This window comes from Perissodus microlepis, chromosome 13, assembly GCF_051167445.1.
Source record: "Perissodus microlepis isolate ML-2025 ecotype Zambia chromosome 13, ASM5116744v1, whole genome shotgun sequence".
Classification (NCBI taxonomy): Eukaryota; Metazoa; Chordata; class Actinopteri; order Cichliformes; family Cichlidae; genus Perissodus; species Perissodus microlepis.
In genome coordinates, this window is record NC_140473.1 from 20,703,936 (window position 1) to 20,725,379 (window position 21,444).

The window sequence follows — 21,444 nt, forward strand, 5'->3', positions numbered from 1 at the left end:
ATGCATTATTTTTAAAATTCCACTTGAATATGCTAAGAAAATGTGAATTATGCTGACAATTTGAATAAAAAATAAGAATGAAAAATGGCTTTATTTAGAAAAATATTTTTTGTAGTAGAACAAAAACCACCATAAGTGCATGCAACAATGACACAAAGCAACAGGTATTAAAAATTTATAGTTAACTTGATATAAATGCTCATTTGCTGCAAAATCTCACTTTCAGTTAACTGTAATTTCAAACAGATGAATTTAAGGTATTTTTAATATTAACTTCATCTGTGTTACAAGTAATTTCAGGGCTTCCATCAAGCACACTGTGTCTGGTGTTTATTTATTTAGCTGCTGGTCTTCCCTGTGCTGTTAACTTCCCACATCTCATTAGGTCAAATGACACATAAATTATTTGATTCTACTTCCTGCCCTTTATGCGGGATCAGAGTTGGGTGGTAGATGTATGCCCAAGCTCTGCAGCAGATTGGAAGCTGGTCCTGCCAGCCCAGCCTGGGAGCTGAGGGACTCCAGCAAGTTTGTGACCAAATTGACATCCACATCTAAGGGCTGGATCTCCTCCTCTTTCTCCTCCAGTTTGTTATCCCTTGGGAGATCGTCTCTGGCAGAAGGGTGAGAGGAGTCGCCGCTTGCTCCTGCCTTGTTGTAATTCTGCAGATACGATAAAGATAGGTTTAGGGTGACACTTGTGTCCTGCACATATCTTTTGAATAGTTTTTATCTTAGCAAAGGAAGGCGTGTTACGAGAGTTTACCGTTCGCTTGAAGCTTTGTCCTACATTAGTCTTCATCAATTCCTCATCCATTTGGTCCATATATCTTTTGAGACTGTCCAGAGTTTCTGTTCCTTTCATCTCTGCTTGACCACAGAAGCCATCTTCTTTCTCTTCTACCTCCTCCTCCTCCTCATCATTATCAGAATCATCAAGATCATCTGAATCCAGCTCTTCGTCTTTGCCTCCTAGAAAGAAAGGGAAAAAAAAGACAGATTCATTAATGATTTTAAAAAGAAAATTGTAGCAAGTTCATACCACATATTTCACTGTTGGCAAATTTCATACCAAGTAGTCTTCCCAGTGCGTTGGACATTGAGTCTGGATCAATAGTAAAAGGCTGGGTTGCACTGCTCCTGGAATAGAAATGAAAAAGACTGTCAGTATGACAATGTAGGCCTAAATAAATTAGGCTTGCTAGAATATACACATACCAATTTGCAGCTCAGGGAGACCATTAAGGGAAAACTATGCTCATACTACATCCATATGGATATTAAAATCTGATAGATTTTTGGCTAAATATGAACAAAAATCAACAAGATTACAAAGTCACTTAGTCTCACCAGGGCAGTTCTGCACCTTCATGCGAAGACATGGCCTTGAGGAAGTTCTTCATCCCTTGACTGATAGCTACCAGGCTGTAACCAGCTTCCTCTTCCTCTATGTTGTCCTCCTTCTCCTTTCCCCTCTCCTCTGCATCCCCGGCATGCTGTTTCTGTTTGGTGGAACTTGAGTTTTGGCTGCCAACATCAGCTCTACCCCCACTTCTCTCCTGCAACAGCCGCTCCAAATCCTGAGCTGTGATATCCAGCCAGCTATCACCTGGAGGTTGACAAAGAGAAAAACTAATTATGGGAAATGTCCGTAAGAAAAAAATGGAGAGAATGAGGGAAGAATAACAAAAGGACAGACACTGAAAGAAACTGGCACAAGGCAAAGAATCTTAGGTGGCTGAGATAGACAAAGGCAATGCTCACTTTCTAGCAAAGTCATATTAAAGTTACAATGCTTAACAACTAACATACAAATCTTCTAGAGACAGACAGGTGTTCTTACCCTAGCTAGGAAAATTACACTTAACTGAGGTCTAAATTAAGTATCCTCACATCGTGCCTTCATGGATCACTTGGCAAATGTGACTAATGTCTTTCAGTATTAAGAAAGACAATTATTTACACTCACACATTATTTAAATAAGATTTTGCCAGTTTCTAGTCAGGATTTTCACTCACTGTCCTCTTGGGGGAGCTGTGACTCATTTTTCTTCATCTCCTCCAAGTTGAATGGTTCGCAGCTGTGCAGCAGCTGGAGAACCTCCTCACCTGGGGACAAAGCACTGAGGCAACACACACACACACACACACACACACACACACACACACACACACACACACAAAAGGTTCATTCAAACGGATACATTATATGACATTGGCATACATATTCACACTGTGAACAGCTTAAGTCTTTACCTTGATTTTGAGGCAACTGACTGTTTGAAGAAGTTTTCTGCTGATCTTGTAAGTTCTCTGTAACGTGCTGAACCTTCCAGTTCTCCCTGCATTTGACAACAGTGCAAACACATTTTTTAAAAATGTGCTCCAATAGATAAATGCTGACTGTATTGCAACTTTAGCCATGTGCATGCATGAAAAAAAGTGACATACGTGGAAGTAGCCATTCCTACTCAAACTCTCCATAAAGCCTTTCCACTGTGGGTTACAACTGACTGGGGCATTAGGCTCTGATGAAGGCAGTCTGCACCTAGAGCACAGGATCTCAAAGCCGTGGGCCTGGGAGTACAGCATGAGCACAAGATTATGACTTTTACATAATAAAACAACCGTTATCTGCATTAAAAGTATGCAGTATGAAGTACAAAGATATATAATGAATCACCAGCTTCAAGCCAAGCTCATGAGCCTTGTATTGGGAATGAGAACGAGGAGGTAAGGTGAAACCACTCCTCCGGTCTGGGGTGAACTGTTGCTGCTGGAGCTGGGCATACAGGCACCGGGTGAACGTCACCTGAAAATATTTATTCAAGGTTAGGGGAAACAGACGCCCTCCCAAAAAATAAATAAATACAAATCACTAATTACAGTCCTGTACATAAAATAAGCATTTATAAAACAACACAGAACAGTTCTGAACAAAGATATTACCTTTTAGAAAGTACATATATACATGGATGTATTTACCAAAGTGAGGACTCGTGTATCAGGAGGAAACGTCTTGAAGGTTCGACACGCCTGCAAATCTACTGGATCCCGCAGGTAGAATGCTGAAACTGCAGGTGCAATGAGGTCTGGTCGTTGTGCCAACGCAGTGGCAATACCTGCAGGTATGAAGCAATGGGCACGGTGGAGGCCAGATTTAATCTTCCCTGGATACCTGAGGGGAAAGAAAAAGAATATGTTACAAAACTGTATTCCTCTAGTACACAACAGTGATTCAGCACCCTGTATTCTGATGTTTTAAATAGCCAATATCATGTAGCCAGTGCTCTCCCTGTCTATGCAGCTGGAAACCACAGAATCAGAATGCTCTATTTATCCCTAAGGAAATTATGTAACTGAAATAGGCTGAGTGCCAGTTGACGCATGCAGAGTAACTTTTTCAGTAGTATTTATCATGATGTTGCTTTTGAATACTGAATATTGATTATATGTGGAATTCCTCTTACCCCTCTAGTCTCTTCTTCAGTGCTAAAGAAATCTTGGAGCTTGCCCGACAGACTTCTGGGTGGGTGTAAAGTAGCTCCAGAGCTTGTGCCACACTGGGTACCACATCTTTTGAAAAGCCCACTGAAGTGGATTTAGATGGGCAGGGAAGGATATGCAACTCTCCCTTGTATAGGAAGACCTGAGAAAGAAAAGGAGTGGTGCAAAAAAGCCTACACTTAGCAAAAAATTGGCAGTGTCAAGTAAACAAAATTTAAAAGGGCTGTGCAGGTAAGTTTTTACATGTTTTCTTCCAAGCTTGTTCATTCCAGGCTTGGTTTATTCCACTTAAGCATTAACTTTAATCAGGAAAAGTCAAATTGAAAACAAACAAAAATGAAGCATGATGATAAGTAATTCTATCCAATTGGGTGCATTGTAAGTCGAGCTTAACACGGGGTCAACATTACAATGAAATGTACTTAACAAGATGAGGGAAAAAAGTCACCAAGCCTCTAAAAATTTAACAAGATTTAAAAAATAAATAAACAACACTAAATTAATATAAATTTAAAATTAGAATACTATTAGAGACAGAAATAGAATTTTTAAAAGTCATAAATGGATACACATTCTTAAAATTATAGGCGTGCAGTATGCAGCGTTACTACACATGAGAAATTGTGCAGTGACAAGTGTACGCAGTAGTGCTAGTGGGATTATTTAACCTGGCTTGCACATTGCATTGCAGTAAAGTGTCAGATAATTTCTGAAATAATACTGTCCAAACTTGAAGATGACAATGAGATTAACACTTGACCAAACACTTGGTTGATAAGAAAGACTGTTCTTTAATGGGAAACAAGCAGATTAGTTGGTGTGCCAGATGGCTGTGATCCTTGATAATGTCGTGGGCCGTATGCAGGTACAGTTGGAGGTAGATGCCCTTAATAGCTGGAGGCTCTTGCCAGTCATTCATTACGGAATAAGCCTTTTTCTTTAAGCTCTGAGAGTTGACCGATGAGAAACCATTTTAAGCACTAATTAAGGTTAACATTCCTGTTTTTTTTATTTAAAATGAAAACTATTTTGACATACAACCCTGGTGTTGTGAATCGCATTTCAATGTATCAGTAGGGAGGTCTAAAATGAAACCAAAGCTTGCCTGGATATCAGTTTATAACTGTGTAGTATGCTGTGGGAGGCAGTGAATTATTTGGGCTTAAACAAAAAGTGCTTCCAGTACTGTCAACTCTGCCATGTCATGTGGAAAACTCACCCTGTTTTCACTTGTGTCTGGATTCAGCCACTTAGGAAGGTAATCTGCTGCTTCAATCAGAAGAAACTCCCCATCATTATCCTCAACTCTGCACATATAAACAATTATTTTGGAAACAAAGACATAAATGACTGGTGAGCATTTTAATAGGGTGTGTTTATTTATTTATTGATACTTTTGTTTTATTATTTTGTGCAAACTCTGCTCTGAGTTTATAAATATTTAGAAACTATGAGCATGATCACCCTTACCTTGCTGCAAGCTCAGGGAAAGCCTCCGTGATTTGCAGCAGGAGATAAACGATAAACCACTCGTCCTCAACATTGTCTCCAAACTGAGTGCTCCCACCAATGTGAGCAGGAATGCCTCCTGTGAATGAGATCCATACACGCCAGCCGTTAGTGTGTGTACCGAGTGTTAACCACGTAAAGACATACAGCATGCTGCTTCCTTTCTGGGGTGCTGAAAAAGTTCTACCTTTCTCAGGGTGATACTTGAGGTTGATTGGCTGATGCTGCCAGATGTACTGTATCAGAAGAGGGGCAACCTTTGCCAAAATCTCATCTACTAGATGTGTCAGACGTTCCTCAGTCTGCTGTGAAGAAGAGCTGCCTGGCTGGATCAAAAAGAGCTTGTACTGGACCATGTCCTCCTCAATCATTCTCCTCTGCAGAGCCTCCATAGTAGCAGTTTTAAAAGACCTAATAAAAAGATACGACGCTAAAGCGATGTGGAAAGACATATGAAAGGTCGGCAATGTCTGCTTTTATATTATGACTTTAAATTTAGATGCAAATAAAGAGAGGAAATCGTAGGCTTCTAGATAAACTCAACGTTTTACTAGTGATTGTCACGACAACCTCTCGAAAGCTTAATTCGGCCTTACCTTGTCTTGTCTTCCTTTTAAATTGGTTATGTTGTGTTTGTATATTCTGGAGCGGCTCTTATTACGGTTATTCCTAAGTACGTTTCTTTCACGCCATCTGTAACTGTTTAGGTCCTACGACGAATTCCAGTCGTCCTCGCCAAACAGATAATAAACAGAGTTCCTACCTTCTGTTTCTGTAGCGGTTTTACCGATTCAAAAAATACTTTACATTACTTTACATAAATGCAAATTACATAATAAGTCTAATTTTCCACTAAATGTGATAAATACACATCTTGCGTTTAGTTAAAATTACAGGACCGGCGAATACATTTTATAAACGCAACATGCTATTGCAATGAATGCTGGGAATTGAAGTATGCAGCCTTTGGCTTTCTAGAAACATTTAGTTGGCCTGAAATACATTTCCCGCGATCCCTCGGGGCAACGAAGCTGCGTATCCATGACACCCGCGTTATTTTTTGTTGTTGGTGGTGATGCTAGCTTTAGCAAAGAATATCCTATGAGCTGGCGATAGCTTGCTCCAATAACGTTAAACACTCATTAAAAAATTATATATATATAGATATATGTGTATATCTATCTATCTATCTATATATATCTATATATATATATATATATATATAGCGAGAGAAACGTAATTAATAGTGAACTTCTGGGCTACCTAATATGCTCATTTAGTAAACCAAGAATTATTTTATGAGGGAATGTGGAAATTGTATGATGTTATTTGTGCCTTTTTTAATAATCTGGCCACCCTCGTACCAGTAGCTAGCTTAGTTTTTTTGGACGTAGCTTAGCTGCAGCCGTTAAGAAACAGCGTCTCTTTCCAGAGTATCTGCGGGCTAATATTAGAGGAAATGTCAGAGCTCCATCTGAACCGTTCCCTGAGCGTCCTGGAAGTGGAGGCGAGGAGGAGAGGAGAGGGTTTGAGCATATAAAACGGAGGCAAAGGAGAATGATTTCACGATACAACCGGAGACCTGTATCGCACAAACTCGAGATGTGAGTAGCTGACATAATTTCTTTATTTTTTTCCTTCCCTAACGGTTATTGAATGCTGCTATTATTCAGTGGAGGGGGGTTTGATGATTGACTGTTAACCTACACTAGTGACAGAAAGAGTAAAATTTGTGTTGATCGATGTGGCGATATTCCAGCTTGCCCGTGGTCTATTTTAGACAGATGCAGTGTGAACATGGCAATCAGCTCATTTTAGTTGATTGTCACATTTTTATTTCATACCACCCACTCTATTTATTTTCTCTCCAGAGAAAGCTGTCAAGCCATAAGAATGAAATGTAGACATTTATTTAATGAGATTGAGTCAATAAGAGATACAAAACCAACACTATGGGCAGATACAATGGAATCAAGTGTAATCACAGTGTAATGTTTAAAAAAAACACATAATCTCCAGCTGTTTTCACTGGTGTCTGTTTTCTTCATGTCATCTTGTCATATTACAGTGCAGCGAAAAAATAGACAAACATATGAGTAAATATTAAACAAAGATTTAGATTTCAACTAAACGCAAAATGCAGTTTTTAAATGATTTCATTTATTTGGGGGGAAAAAAGCTATCCAAACCTACCTGCCCCTGTGTGAAAAAGTCTTTGCCCTCCCTTGTTATGCCATAAATTAACCACATTGTTTGGAAAGCTGTGTTCAATTTCACTAGCCACACCCAGGCTTGATTACTGCCAGACCTGTTGAATTAAGAAATAATTTAAGTAAGTGGGTGAAAAGATCTCAAAAGATCTCAAAAAGCAACACACTGAGCCACAATCTACATAAACTCAAAAACAGCTGAGAAACAAATTCACTGGATTTTTTTTATTCTGGAAATGGTGACAAAGCCATTTCTAAGGCTTTTGGAAAACTGCAGGCCTCGTATGTCTCAATTAAGATCAGTGTTCATCATTCAGCAACAACAAAAAAAAGAAAATGGGCAAAAATGGCATGCAGGGGAGAGTTCAATGGCAAAAACCACTGCTGACCAGAAAGAAACAAAGGCTCATCTCGTTTGCCAGAAAACATCTTGGTGATCCCTTCATGAAGACTTTTGAGAAAAGAATCTTTGGACTGATGAGACAAAAGTTGAACGTTGTACAAGGTTTATGTCCTGTTTTATCTGGTGTAAAACTAACTCAGCGTTTCATAAAAAGAACTGCCAGCAACATTCAAACATGGTGGTGGTAGTATGATGGTCTGGGGCTGCTTTGCTGCCCCAGGACCTAGATGAAGCATAATTGATGGAAATATGAATTCTGCAGCAGAACAATAATTCGAAACACACCAGCAAATGCATTCTAAATGGAGGTGACAAATTAAGGTTTTACAGTGCCCTAGTCAAAGTCTGAACTTAAATCTGATTGAGATGCTTTGGCATGACTTTTCATGCTCAAAAAACCACCAGTGTGGCTGAGTTATGACAATTTTACACAGATGAGTGGGCCAAAATTCTTCCCTAGTGAATTTTAAGCATTGCCTGTTATCGCAAACACAAACTCTAAATTGCAGTTCTTGCTGCCAAGGGTGGCAAAGCCAGTTATTAGGTTTTACCCATACATCCATTTAAAAACTCAATGTTGTATTTACCAGAGTTATTTTTGTCGAATCTTAACATTTGACTGATGATCTGAATCAGCCATTAGGAAGGGTGGCAAATAGTTTTCACAGCACTGTATATGTGCCATAAGTTCATCAGTGACTATAATAGGGACTCTACATCTGATTCCTTTAGATCCATCGTAATCTGCTTTGACCTTATCATTCCCTTTTATAAAGGCTGTGTTTCTCATTGCAAAAATAATTTTAATAAGACTCATGGTAATGGAGCTTTTGCACACCTTAGTTGCATGCATGCTTTTTTTCAATTGTATTTCAACACAGTGTTCAGATTCAGACTTGGTAGTTGGAGCTGACATATTAATATCCTTCCCTAGCATCCCAAAATGCAATTGCACACTCTTTTGTTGATTGCTTTTTCACTGAATGCTCTAAATCTGTCTTTATTGCAGTCGTGGGTTGTCTCGAAGCAGCCTTGACCACCATCCTCTTCCAGAAGAAGCAGACGACAACCAAACCCCTCCGTGCTACCTCCATGACCTGCAAGAAGCTGCTTCTGCACACAACAGGTAACTGAGTGCTGGTCATTCTGCAGAAGGACTCACACGCCAGGCTTGTTACAGTATTGTATTGAAATCTGTGTGAGAACAAAGACAGTGGTACTTAAGAAACTCTGTGCTCAAATAAGTGCCTAGAGTATGTTACAAAATGACTGCAGAGTAGTCAAGCCTTACTTCTTGGCTGTTATGTAAGCAGACAAACCTAAGCAACACCAGAATAAGGCTGAAATAAAACAGCCTGCAACCAGTCACACATACACACATTCTCATGCTTGTGTATTTTGTAATGTTACACCATCTTGAGCAGACAACTGATTCTTAGGGCTCTTGCTATGTGACACCCAGAAGCAGCGGATTAATTTATATCACATTGCCTCCTTCAGATGCGCAGTTAAAAGAATAAAATATGAGGCAGCCTGTTAGAATATTCAATTGCCTTGACATTTGGCCTACACTTTCCATCTTGATAATATCAGCAGCTGACACCAGTTCGATTCCCTCAGCGGAGTAACAGAGGCTTATTTTTCAGATTATACAAGTTGTTGGTTTCTTCCGTTTCTTCTGGTACAAGAAAAACTGATGAAAAGAGAAATCGTGTGTTGAAAAGGAAGAACAAGTGCTAGAAACACAAGACACTTCATATAGGGCATTTGGTTCTTCACATTGATTTTACAGCCAGGCTACATAACGGTTTTGTCTTTGTGCTTAGCTCAGAGACATCTGCTGCTTCAGGCCACTCTCAGTGCCCCACTGTCATCTCAGTAGACTCCAGCCAGTCCTGGTTAGGTATTCACAGCTCCACGGGTACTGGCATCTCCACCGAGAGGAGCTCTGTTTTCTCCTGGGGCTACGATGTAAGTCTGCTCACGAGACAACTGTTGATGCCAGCCTGACTCTGTAAAACAAAGGATGTACACACTGTGCACACTAAAACACTAGATATGTTGATTTTCTTTTTCTGTTGTCTTATTATAGACACAAACACATTGCTGCAGTCCTATGTTAGATTTTCATTTAGTCGCTAACATTTGCCTCTTTTTCACAAATTTGTGGAAACATTTAGAAGAAGACAGATGAACACAGTATTTATATAGTATAGTGGATGCTTTGTTTGTACACACAAAGTCTGATTCTGCGTGACCCTGCTGTTTCTACAAAACTTTTTTAGGACTCAATGATTTATTTAGTTTTTTTGTCCTCAAGTTGCTTCTGAGAAGCAAAAACTCTCAGTTAAGAGACATCTTTTAAATATACATCTTTCTCCGCCCTGACCTTTTTTTATGACATGAACAACTTGACACTTGAATGCACCTCAAGAGACTAAGAGCTAATTATCATGCACGTTGTTGCTTGCATTGAATAGAATAGCGATATGTTGCCAGTAAGTAAAATGTGGGGAGTTTTAGTCGTGAAGAATAACTCTCTTTCCTGTGTTCCTGTTTCCGTCCCATAGGAGTTTGACAAGGCGGCATCACGGCAGGTGCAGCAAATGTTTGAGGAGATCGACAAAGATCTTTATGAGGGAAGAGGCAGTGGGGGAGGGATACTCCAGGGGCTCCAGGATGAATGTCAGCAGTGGGCCACACGTTTCCCTCATCTTCGGTATTTAATCCGCCGTCTCCTATCATCTGCCAGCCCTTTTTTTTAATTCCCAATGAAATGGGGCAGCAGTGGGATCAAAGACTAATTCTGATTGTGGAGAAAAACCTGTAAAGGTGTTCCATTCTTCTACAGAATCACACTTGTTTTACATATTCATTGTGTGTGTGTGTCACTCAGTATCCTGGGGACTCAGCTGCTGTGTCCCAGTGATGAAGGCTTCCAGTGGTATACTACCTCAGGGAAAGGCAGCGCTTCCAGCAGGCTGTCAGCGGGCAAAGAAAGCAGCGTTAAACCCCAGGAGAAAGACAGGGAAGGAACAGAGTAAGTCTCAAAGTCTCAACTCTGCACTGAGTCGATACACAAGGTTAGAGATCACCTGTTGCATGTCTCTCAGATATACGAAGATATCTCTGCGTGTGTGTGAGTGGTATCTCACCATCTGATCTAGCGTTATCTTGGAGGGTGCAGTTTAGATAGTATCTTAGGCTGTTATGTTTGATTTGTGTCCACAAAATTATGGCTGATATGTTATCGCTTTTATCATTCTTAGCTGAAGGAATGTCAGACGTTACTCAGAACAGCCTGTCAATGCCGCTTAAAATGGACATTGTATTTTGTTTTATCAGTCAGTCTTCAGCTTATACTCTGAAACAGCAGAGACAAGAATTATCAGTCATTACTGTCAATAAACTCTGTTAACACTAACTAACTATGGAACAGTTTACAGCAGTTATGTATGTTCAAAGCCCAAAAGAGCCATATCTTGCTTTATTATTTAAAGAAAAACTGCAATGCCTCTGTCTGTCTTTCTTGAGTGGATGTTGGCTGTCCAGATTACTCCTGTTTTTGCATCAATTATAGAGGAGTCCTGGCTGACTCTGGTTTTGTGACCTAGATCCTCTGGCTTTTTAATTAATAATCTGAGCCAAAGTCACGGTGGGTATCATGGTTCTGAGAAAATGATGCTTTGACTCACACTTTTAACTGATAGACTAGTAGGAATTAGGCTGCTCTGCTATCTAACTAGTTTTTCCGTAAATCGAGTTGATATAAAAGAGATTAGATTAAGCCTGTTTGTACATATTAAAATTATGTTAATTCTACTTTTCAACATGTGGTTGTCTGCTGAATTTGAGGGATTTAGTTTTTATGGAAATGACCTTGTTTAATAAAGTCTCGTCTTCTCTTGGTGGGGGTAAGGTTGAATGTGCAGGGCCGGAGAGCACATCTGATCAGATCCAATTCACCAGACTTGGATGCTCAGCCTGGTACCTCCAGCGGCATTGGCAGCCATGACAAGAATAGAGTGACTGAAATAGAGGGTCAGATGGAGGAATATCTTGCTTTTGATAGCACAGACTTGTAAGTTACTCTGTTTTCAGAATTGCTGTTTATGTGTTGTTCATTTTCTTATAAGATCCTATTTCTGCAGGGAGGATGACCAGTGGGAACAGGATTGCTCCGAGTCGAGTCGGAGGCATAAATGTCTGCCCCCAGTCTCACCATACCGGTGTCGCCGCCACGCTGTTCTCGATCTGCTGTTTGATGATGTGTGGCGGCAGCTCATTGGCTGCATGAAAGAGCTGGTTCAACGCCACTGGGAATGCTGCACTTCATGTAGGCTGAATTTGACTGGTTTGCATGCGTTAGGCTGAACTCTAATTAACAAATCGACATTCTTATGCACAACAGTTTTAAATTTGTCATTGGCAGATGATGAAAATATTTCTGGGAACTTGAGCCCCGTGCAGCAAGATTTCCAGAATCCCTTTATGCTGCTCTCCACGCTGCCCACGATGCTGCCCAAACTTGGCCAGAGCCGGGTGCCCCCACTCACAGCTGGCATGCAGTTCCAGGTCAGTGGTCTGAGGAGTAATGGGAGGCACCGGGGTGCGTCTAAGGGAGTTCAGACTGTGGGCCTCGTTTCACTTTCATCACTATCAGGAGGGTCAAAATTGAATTTTTTTTTTCTTTTAGTAGATGCCATCAAACTAAGTGACTATGTTATAATAGAAGAACATAAATAGTTATAGATTTCCTTTGTATATTTAAAAAAGTGTCGCTATTATGTGGCGCCTTTTTCACTTTAATAATGACAATGTAGTACCTGAAAAGAAGTCATTTGAATTGGCAAGTTTAGTCTTATAGAGTTAATGAATACATTTTTCGTATGGATTGAGGTAAGACTCATTTTACCTAGAGTCATATGTGTCTCCTCCAGAGTTCACACTTAATTATTACCCCTGCCTGTTGCTTTTCACTCTTTCAGTGCTTCCAGTTCATTAACTGTTTTCTTTTCTTCCCTCTTCACTTTCCACTCTTCACCATGCCAATGTATTTTGTCTTACTTCATCTCTTTTGGTCATTCTTTTTTATTTTTTTTATCCATTTTTCTTCTGTTCTTATTACCCTCTTTCTCACTTACACTTCTTCCTTCCTTTCCTTTCTATCCACTGTCTCTTTCTTTGGACATGCCCTCTTCCACTCTCACTTAAAGAACACAAAGTCAAGGGGCTCAAAGCACAAGTCCAGACGGAAATCCAAAAAGCAGAAAAGGCCTTCCAGTGTATGTAACACCCTCACTTAGAGCCAAAATGGTGGCGTGCTGTGTGCATGCCGTCCACAGCGGCTCATTATCTTTACCTCTAGATTAAACGTGTTTGTGACTGTTGATTAACACCGAAGTGTCGCCATCTGTTTATCTTTTTAATTAACTGCAACTTACTTTAAACATGTACAAGTTTAACTGTAGTTAGAGCCTTCCTTTTTTAGGAGAGTGCTGGAATGTATTATTTTGCTACTTATTGTTTTTGTTGCATTTTTAGTGTTGTGACTGTTGTCTTTTTGGTGCCATAGCAAATATGGGGCCCTCCTTACATCACTGCATGACGAATAACCATTTCTTGGCAATTTTTCTGCACTATACATATGGAAATAACTAGCCCTATTAGCCTCTTCTTATATTATGTGTTTTGTCCCCTCCTTGACCCCTTAATCATTTCCATCTTTTACTTTTCATCCCATCTGTCTCATTACTATCTGTCACTCATCTCACACCAAACCCCAGGCTGGAAGAGTCCCTGTAGGAGCAGCCGCGACTCAGCACAACCTGAACGACCTCATCGTGATCCACAGCATCCCCCTTCAGCAGAGGAACCTGGGTGTGCCGGATAGAAGCCAGTATGATCACATATTACTGTCTTAACCTGTGAGCAGTGGCTTTAAAAAAAAAAACTAAAAAACTAAAAACAAACAGGGAAATTAATTTTAGTACAGTTCTGAATTCTAATATGTGATTTAAATCTTTAACTCAGAGAGAAAAGAGACAAAGATATCTTGCAGTTTTCCATTTACTGAAAAACACATTTTGCAGGACAAGAGGTACAGAGCATCATTCATGCAGTGTTTTTGTCCCTGGTCCTAACACCTTGTTTGGCAGAGTCCTCAGCCAGTTGGCTGGTTGCAAACAGACTATTCATCGAACGTGTTTTGCTCTCTTTCCTTCCCACTCAGGGAGCCAGAAGAGCGTGCGTCTCACAGACCGGGATCTAGCGCGGTCCCCTCCAACAAACCTCGCCCTCGCCGACCCCTGGAGCAGAGCTCTTCCTCGCTGTCCCGCCCAGCACAATCGGCCCGACGCAGGAACCCTCCTCCCCGAACCCTCCTGCCTCTTGTTCCCAATCCGAGTCAGTCGAGCGCAGTGGGATCCATGGATGAGGTCATCCGCGGGACACGTCTGTGAGTTTTAGCATCACGAGAACCCATCCCAGTTCCTACAATGCTCCCTTTTTCTCTCCTCATTCCCTCCTACACCCTGTGAAGTTTTGCAGATGTAGAGAGAACTTGCCTTTAGAACAGACTCCATTTCAGCTTATGGCTGTGGCAGTGCCACATGCAGGACTCAGCCTGTTGTCAGACGTTGTCAGGTAGTGAGCTTCCACACTGATTGACTAGTGCTTGATTGTTCATGTATAACTATTGTGCAGCATATGAAGAAGCACCCAGTATGTTGGAAAATCAGAGTGTAAACTGCTCTCTGGGATGTCAGACTGAATTTCAGTTTAGTTCTGTCTGTCACATATTTGTGGCTGCTTTCAACAAACTTGATTTTAGAATAGAATAGAATAGAATTCAACTTTATTGTGATTGCACATGTCACAAGTCCAAGGCAACGAAATGCAGTCTATGTGCATCTAGACAATAAATAGTCGTGCACATAGGGCCTAGAAAAGGTAAATAAAACTTTAGGCCTTTATCCTCTCTTCTATTATGGGTTTAAGAGTAACCCCTCTGAAATCTCTTTTAAAAAAGGGGAGCTATTGATGAAGCATGGATAAAATGACAAAACTGTCTTCATCCACACATCCACAGACCCACAGCCAGTGACCAACTGACCTCTCCACCATTGCCTCTAAGCAGAAACACACTTCTTCCGCCCATTAGCACCGGAGACCCAGACTCATCTTACTCAGGGCAGCCATCTAAAACTGCACAGGTACAGGCACTCTCACCAAGTAGATAATTAAGTAATGTGCCAGTAAACTTAGAGAGAGTGTTTTATGAATGTAGATAAAGCCAGACAGTCAACTTTGTGCCCATTTCTTTTTTCTTTTTAAAAATATCCCTCCAGCGCCAGAAGGGCCCATCTAGCCGTGCCCACAGTGCTATAAATGACAAAGCTGGCAGTTCAGTTCCGAGGGATCGCCACCACCTACTGGACGTTTTCTCTCGCCCCAACACAACCCACACTTACAGGGTGAGATGCTGGTTAATCATCAGAGAAAATACAGTCATTTAATTTCTGACTCCATAGAGAAGCTGTCATGTAATGTTTTTTATTTTCCAGTAATTAGATTGTAGATCAGGTCACAATGGCATCAGTAACTCTATATTATTCTCTGGTATGGTTAACGTTCTGAATTGTAAGCATGTTTGACGCCTCACTTTGCTTTCAGTCAGATACTCCATACCGTCGATCCTTCACAGTGTTGGACAACATTGGGCAGGGGCGGCCAGGCAGAGCCTCTGTGGACACAGGTCAGAAATTCAACCTGAATATTTGAAAAGAAACCATTAAAAATCTTGATGTGATGTACTGCCCTGGTTACCGAACGCCACTCTGTAAGACTATATCTGCTTCTTCGACTACTCATGTTCAAAATACGGTCATTTAAGGTTAAATAAAAGTTGATTTTATTGTTTAAAAAAAGGTTAATACACTTCTGTATGTATGCAATCCCATTCATTTCACTGCTACGTTTAGCTCTGTTCTATTCATTCGTTCTTTACTGTTCTTCTAGTTAAGTTTTAGCTAAGCAGTATTGTTATCATACTGCTTGTTATAGCGGACTCAGTGTGTGGATATACTTCAATAAAACAATCATTTTTATGTGCTCTCATAGTTCATAACCTTCAACAGTTCATCCTGGGGTAAAGTGAATCACTGATACTGTGAGCTAACACTCCTGCTTCTCTTGGCCCGTTTCCTGTTTTGAACATGCACTTTAAGGCGCGTTTCGTAGCACATCGCCTAATAACTTATGCATTCATTTATTCCTTCATTGCACCAGACTCCCTTGGAATCGGTGTGACGGGCATCAGTCTTGGCATCAGCAGCTCGTCTTTTTTGGACTCATTTTCCCACCACCCCTTGGGGCACTCGCCCATCAAAGACGAAGAGGAGCCGGACCCGCAAGCCCCTGTCCCAGGTCAGTAGATTAAAGTGGCTGATGAAACTCTTTCATACTCGGGCCTCAGAACTGAACTATAAATGCGGGAGATTGAAGCAGCAAGTACGGTTTTAAGGTTGTTTATTAACTTTAAATTATTATTATTATTTTTTTTTAATTCTTCCTCTCAGCTCCACTGGTGCCTGCGTCAGTCCCGTCTCGGTCTCACACCCGAGGAGGCATCTCATCCAGAGCTAGCAGACCTGGCTTGTAGTTTGCCTCTAAACTCCAGACTTTCGAGCCACTCATCTTTATTAAAGTGCAACAAAGTGCAATGCTCTGCAGCATCCGTGCCCACTGAACAATTTTGTTTTACAGAAGTAGCAGGTTCTTTTTTTCATATTATGCTGCTTTTGTAATATTTTTGTTAAAACCCTATTTTTGTATTTCAAAAATCAGCTTATGAGGCTGCCAAACAGAAATAATTATTAACAATAACTCCATCTTCATGTACAGTATGAGCTGCATATTTAGACCTTAGTTCATGTATGATGTAAATATGTATATATCTATTTATATGTGAACGTACTGTATATTTATCCTCTGTGCTGCATTGTTGTACCAGGAACCCACTATGCAGGGAATAACACATTCATCCCGACAGGATTACAGAGGATAAAAAGCACTTTTTTTCCTCTCTGAAGCTAAATCGGAGAGTTTGGTACTGTATCTTTTATAGGGACACGACAAGCATTTATCCATAGCCTCTTTGCATATCATCGTACACAGGAAGGAAAACAAAAAGACGAGCTTATTTTAAATCACGAGAGGGGCTGTGGGTTTTAAGCTGCATGACATGACAGCAAAAGGAACATAAGAGGCAGTGATATTAAACTTTATTTGTAAATAGCTTGTCACGTATGTACAAAACATTTTACGGGATGTAACGTTTTTAAATCTAAGCTAAGCCAAGCGGGGTGCTTCGACAGGTAACATCAGGGTTACTGCAAAAAGGTAAATTTATATGTATTCAGGATCATTTACCAGACAGCCATGCCACAAAGCTTGAAAAAAAGTCAACAATTTTCTGCAATGCATTTTCTTTTAACCTGTTTTATAAAAATAAATAAACAAAGCTGTGAAGCAATGATGTGTTACATAACTGGATTTATTTGTTTTTTGGGGTCTTTTTTTTTTTTTTTAAGATTAACAGAAAAAAACAAATGAGACAAAATACAGCGTCACATAAAAGCTACTGAGGCTGATCATTTCAATGATTACAGAATGCAGCTGTACAACTGTGTATATGAATGTTCTTCCAAAGTTGTTTGTTTTGTGAATGTGGTTATCTTCCAGAACTTACATACATTGTATCTACTAATATTAGAACATTTTACTTTTTTGCTTTTTTCCCTTTTTGGGGTTTTGGGGCACTTTTCTTGGAGTATTTTGCTTCCAGGTCAGACAGGAAACTGTTAAAATTTTGCTCTCTGGACTGCTGTCGTTGCTGCAGAGAAGGAAACAAGAAGAAAGCAAAGTTAGTCAGAGGATAAACAAGCTATACCCCTGAAACTTTCTAACATCTGCACGTGCATTTGTCACCTTAAGCATCATCACAAGACTGTCATCCTGGTCGTCCAGCCCCATCTTTTTCTGCATTTCCTCTGCTTCTTGGCGCTCTCTATCAGCCTGCAAGGTTAGGTGCAATCATTAAGCTCTATGACGCTGGAGCCTTATCTTTTGTACTCATTTCTTACAAATTATTAGCAATGATTTAAGTTTCACAAGTACTTTTGGCCATCTAACAATCATGGCAAAAAAACAAAACAAAACCCTGCACATAGGCTGTGATTCAACACCAACACATCTCTCACCCTCTTCCTCCGGGCCCTTTTCTTCTTCTCGGCCTCATGAGTAAAAGCTGGGAAGGCTGTTACTTCGCCACTATCGATGGCATCTTGGATCATGCTGCACAGCCTGGGCTCATCTTCTTGGGAGCAGCACAGAGCTGAGGCGGTGATGGCGTCCATATCTCCCTCGTGCTGTAAGTAAAGCTTGATCACATCCTGTCGCTCCTCGTCAGAGCCCTTGTACGTCTTCTCAAACTCAAGTATGTCCTGGACTGTGATCTATGAGGTGGGTGGAAAGACAGCACGTTGTGAAGACTAATATGAACATTAATGCATTAATAATAATAAAAAAAAACCAAATTGAAATATATTATGCTTGCACCAATTTACTATTATGCATAGGTGTAGTCTGACCATTTATTTGCTGTAACCTCCTCCTCTAAGTGACTCGCTTCAGGTGTCACATCATCCCAGGACACAGACAGACAAACAACATTCACTGTGAGTCATGTTAGTGAAAAAACAAAACTCATTCTGTGCTCTGGTACCTTTGGGAAAAGCAGTCTCCAATAGTCTTCCCAGCAGCGGTCTTGCTTCAGGACGTCAGACTCTTCATCCACCACTCCCTGCTCATCGTAAATAGCCTTCTGCTCCTTATCGCTCAGCACCGTGTACAGCTTTCCCAACACCTGTAGGGACATTTTACACCAAAATACAACTCTTACTGAAAACTATGGTATTACACACTGATTTAGAGGTGCATTGAAACACTGATGAACTGAGGCCATTACTTGATATTAGTCTGTAAAATGCTGCACCTATATATACATATACGAACTAGACAAGAGACATTTGTGAGATGCTGCCACAGCCTTTATATTATAGGCATTTTGATATACTAAAAGAAATCAGAGCTTCTTTTGGCAGGCTCTAAATCAACATTATCCAGAACTAATAACTTCTCTGTTACTATCAATAACTCACCGGTCTCTGTTTCTCCATGTGTGAAAAGTTTGGGTGTCATCCTCGACAGTACTTTATCTTTTAATTCACACATCAATAATGTTATTCGGTCTGCATATTTCCAATTGCACAACATTAATCTTGTCCATCCTTTTCTCACTCCACATGCCACTGCTATTCTTGTTCATAGCCTTGTTACTTCTAGGATTGATTACTGCAATTCACTTCTTTTTGGTCTCACCCAAAAGTCCATACATAAGCTTCAACGTGTCCAGAACTCTGCTATTATCACAAGGACCCCATCTATTCACCACATCACCCCTGTCCTGCAACAGCTTCATTGGCTGCTGGTCAAATATCGCATCAATTTTAAAATACTTTTGTATACATGTAAGGCTATTCATCTTCTCTCCCCTCCATAACTCGCTGATTTGGTTCAGATCACCATTCCAGCTTGGCGTCTTAAATCATCTTCTTCTCTTTCTCTCTCTGTCCCCTCCCCCCGCCTCGCCACTATGGGGAGCAGGGCTTTCAGCTGCTCTGCTCCTCGACTTTGGAATTGCCTACCTCCTGATATAAGAAATATTACTTCCTTTTCTCTTTTTAAGTCTAGATTCAAAACTCACCTGTTCAAAATAGCTTATCCCACATAACCTTTTCCATTCTGCTATTTTAAATCTGTTTTATGTTTTGCATTATATGATTTTGTAAATTGTCTGCTTTTATGCTTGTTTTTATTATTCTGCTGTGTACAGTGTCCTTGAGTGTTCTGAAAGGTGCTTTAAAATAAAATTTATTATTATTATTTACAGTCATTCATTAATTAATTATGGTCAATAACTTCCAATACCTTAGCAAGTGCCTTTACCTGACAACACTAAATTAACAGTTTTGTTGCAAGAAGTATTTTCCTCCCCTGTTTTCTGTTCCCCCCCCCCCCTTTTTTTTTTGCATATCACTGACATTTTTTAGATCACTAAACACATTTTGATATTAGACAAAACCCACCACTGGCAGCAAGAATGGCAATCAAGTGTTTGTGATAACTGGCAATGAAGCTTTCACATCACTGTGGAGGCAATCTGGCCCGCTCTTCTTTACAACAGAAGTGTTTTAATTCAGCCACACTGGAAGGTTTTTGACCATGATCGGCCTGTTAAATGTCATGCCAAAACATCTGGATCTGATTTAAGTTTGGACTTAAACTAGGCCACTGCATAATCTTTGGGTTTTTTTTCTTTTTTTTTTTGTCTCTGCTTGACACATTCCCCTTCAGGACTTTCTGCATTTTCAGAATTCATGGTTCCATCCATAACAGCAAGTCATTCAGGTCCTAAACCAGCAGCGGCCATCACAATAACGTCATATCATACTTATGAAATTATGTCTTAGTTTTACACCCGATGTAACTCAAACCAAAAGTTCAACTTTGCCTAGCGAGTCCACAGAATATTTTCCCAAAAGGCGTGGGGATCATTACAATGTTTTTTGTTTGTTTGGGTTTTTTTTGTAAATGTGACATGAGCCTTTGTGGTCTTTTTAATCAGTACTGGTTTTCGCCTTTGAACTCTCCAGTGGATGTCATTTTTGCCCAGTCTCTTTCTTATTATTGAATCATGAACACTTACTTTAACAGAGACAAGTGAGGTTCGTTAGATGTTGTTTGGGGTTATTTTTTTTTACCTCCTCGATGAGTCTTTGATGGGAAGGTTCACTACTGTTCCACGTTTTTTCCATTTGTGGATAATGGCTCTCACCATAGATGTGAGACTTAGTTTCTCAACTGTTTCGTTTAGCCTGCTTGACTTTCTAAGACAGGTTCTATTTGAGGTAGTAAGAAAAGTGTTGAATTCAGTTTACAGGGTAACTTATATGTGGGATATAAATTACCTAACGAGTCTGTTTTGCACCTGAATTATTGTGAAAATTTAGTATCACTGGGGGATGTTCAAAACATCTCTGTAATCATGTAGATACTACAAACGCATGTCCAAATCCCGCGACTGGATGTTACTGGGGTGAAGTCTGTGATGGCACAGTGCGAGATTATTCACAGCAACTACAGTTAGCTAGCTCGCAAGCCTAGCTTAATCTCTGCGTGTATGTGTGTTGTCACAACAACAACGAGCGTTCACCTGAAATTTCTCTGTGGCCAGCGGGTCGTCAGGAGCCCGGTCTGGATGGACTTTCAGCGACACTTTGTAGTAGCTCCTCCGGATCTCAGCCTCTGTCGCCTCTTTGTTGATTCCCAGAACCTCATACAAGTTTGAGGTCTTAAAAAGCTCCTGGCAACGCTCGAGCAGACCCATCCTAACAGCGGACCAGGTGCCTCAGTCTGAGCTTTGACAGAAAAACAATTTCGTCCTAAGACTCACCGCGACGTGTACCGGGTAGTTTTGTGGCTAGCTAAGCATTAATTTGTTTTCTGTTGTCTGTAACATCAATTTGGCGCGCTAGCCTGTCACAGAGACCACTGCGTGCATCGACGCGCTTGCGTAACGTACAGAAACGTCTTCTGATTGGATCTCGTGACCGACATTGTCAGAATGTGTAATGAGGCCTTTCATGACTTCTTTTTCACACAAAACTTGCGCACTTTTACACAAGAGATAAC

The 21,444-nt window shown here is 40.5% G+C and overlaps 3 protein-coding genes across 7 annotated transcripts; 1 reads left to right on the forward strand and 2 right to left on the reverse strand.

Moving 5' to 3' along the window:
* Window positions 1–72: 72 nt before the first annotated feature.
* ecd (ecdysoneless homolog (Drosophila)) lies at window positions 73–5,783 on the reverse strand. Of its 2 annotated transcripts, none has more exons than XM_084949316.1 (14): window positions 5,613–5,783; window positions 5,204–5,427; window positions 4,978–5,095; window positions 4,727–4,814; window positions 3,471–3,649; window positions 2,986–3,178; window positions 2,684–2,812; window positions 2,452–2,577; window positions 2,257–2,342; window positions 2,020–2,123; window positions 1,351–1,609; window positions 1,073–1,140; window positions 767–972; window positions 73–663 (listed from the first exon to the last, which is right to left on the reverse strand). In XM_084949316.1, the coding sequence occupies exons 2-14, from the start codon at window positions 5,406–5,408 to the stop codon at window positions 427–429; spliced, it is 1,998 nt and encodes a 665-aa protein (XP_084805442.1). In that variant the 5' UTR covers window positions 5,409–5,427; window positions 5,613–5,783; the 3' UTR covers window positions 73–426. The 2 variants fall into 2 exon arrangements, with proteins under 2 accessions (XP_084805442.1, XP_084805441.1); XM_084949315.1 differs by having other exon boundaries at window positions 5,204–5,446.
* A 262-nt stretch (window positions 5,784–6,045) lies between these two features.
* Window positions 6,046–17,165, forward strand: fam149b1 (family with sequence similarity 149 member B1). 4 transcript variants are annotated; one of them, XM_084948945.1, is made up of 16 exons: window positions 6,046–6,620; window positions 8,639–8,755; window positions 9,456–9,600; window positions 10,200–10,348; window positions 10,526–10,669; window positions 11,549–11,710; window positions 11,781–11,965; window positions 12,062–12,204; window positions 12,846–12,914; window positions 13,416–13,528; window positions 13,862–14,086; window positions 14,768–14,843; window positions 14,979–15,104; window positions 15,304–15,385; window positions 15,919–16,056; window positions 16,209–17,165. In XM_084948945.1, exons 1-16 carry the CDS (start codon window positions 6,574–6,576, stop codon window positions 16,289–16,291), a joined length of 2,004 nt encoding a protein of 667 aa, XP_084805071.1. In that variant the 5' UTR covers window positions 6,046–6,573; the 3' UTR covers window positions 16,292–17,165. The 4 variants fall into 4 exon arrangements, with proteins under 4 accessions (XP_084805071.1, XP_084805073.1, XP_084805070.1 ...); XM_084948944.1 differs by having other exon boundaries at window positions 6,047–6,620; window positions 14,720–14,843; XM_084948947.1 differs by lacking the exon at window positions 16,209–17,165 and having other exon boundaries at window positions 14,720–14,843; window positions 15,308–15,385; window positions 15,919–16,044.
* A 2-nt stretch (window positions 17,166–17,167) lies between these two features.
* On the reverse strand, window positions 17,168–21,331 carry dnajc9 (DnaJ (Hsp40) homolog, subfamily C, member 9). Its single transcript, XM_084948948.1, has 5 exons — window positions 20,966–21,331; window positions 18,416–18,556; window positions 17,892–18,146; window positions 17,620–17,706; window positions 17,168–17,524 (listed from the first exon to the last, which is right to left on the reverse strand). The coding sequence occupies exons 1-5, from the start codon at window positions 21,137–21,139 to the stop codon at window positions 17,411–17,413; spliced, it is 771 nt and encodes a 256-aa protein (XP_084805074.1). The 5' UTR covers window positions 21,140–21,331; the 3' UTR covers window positions 17,168–17,410.
* Window positions 21,332–21,444: the final 113 nt, after the last annotated feature.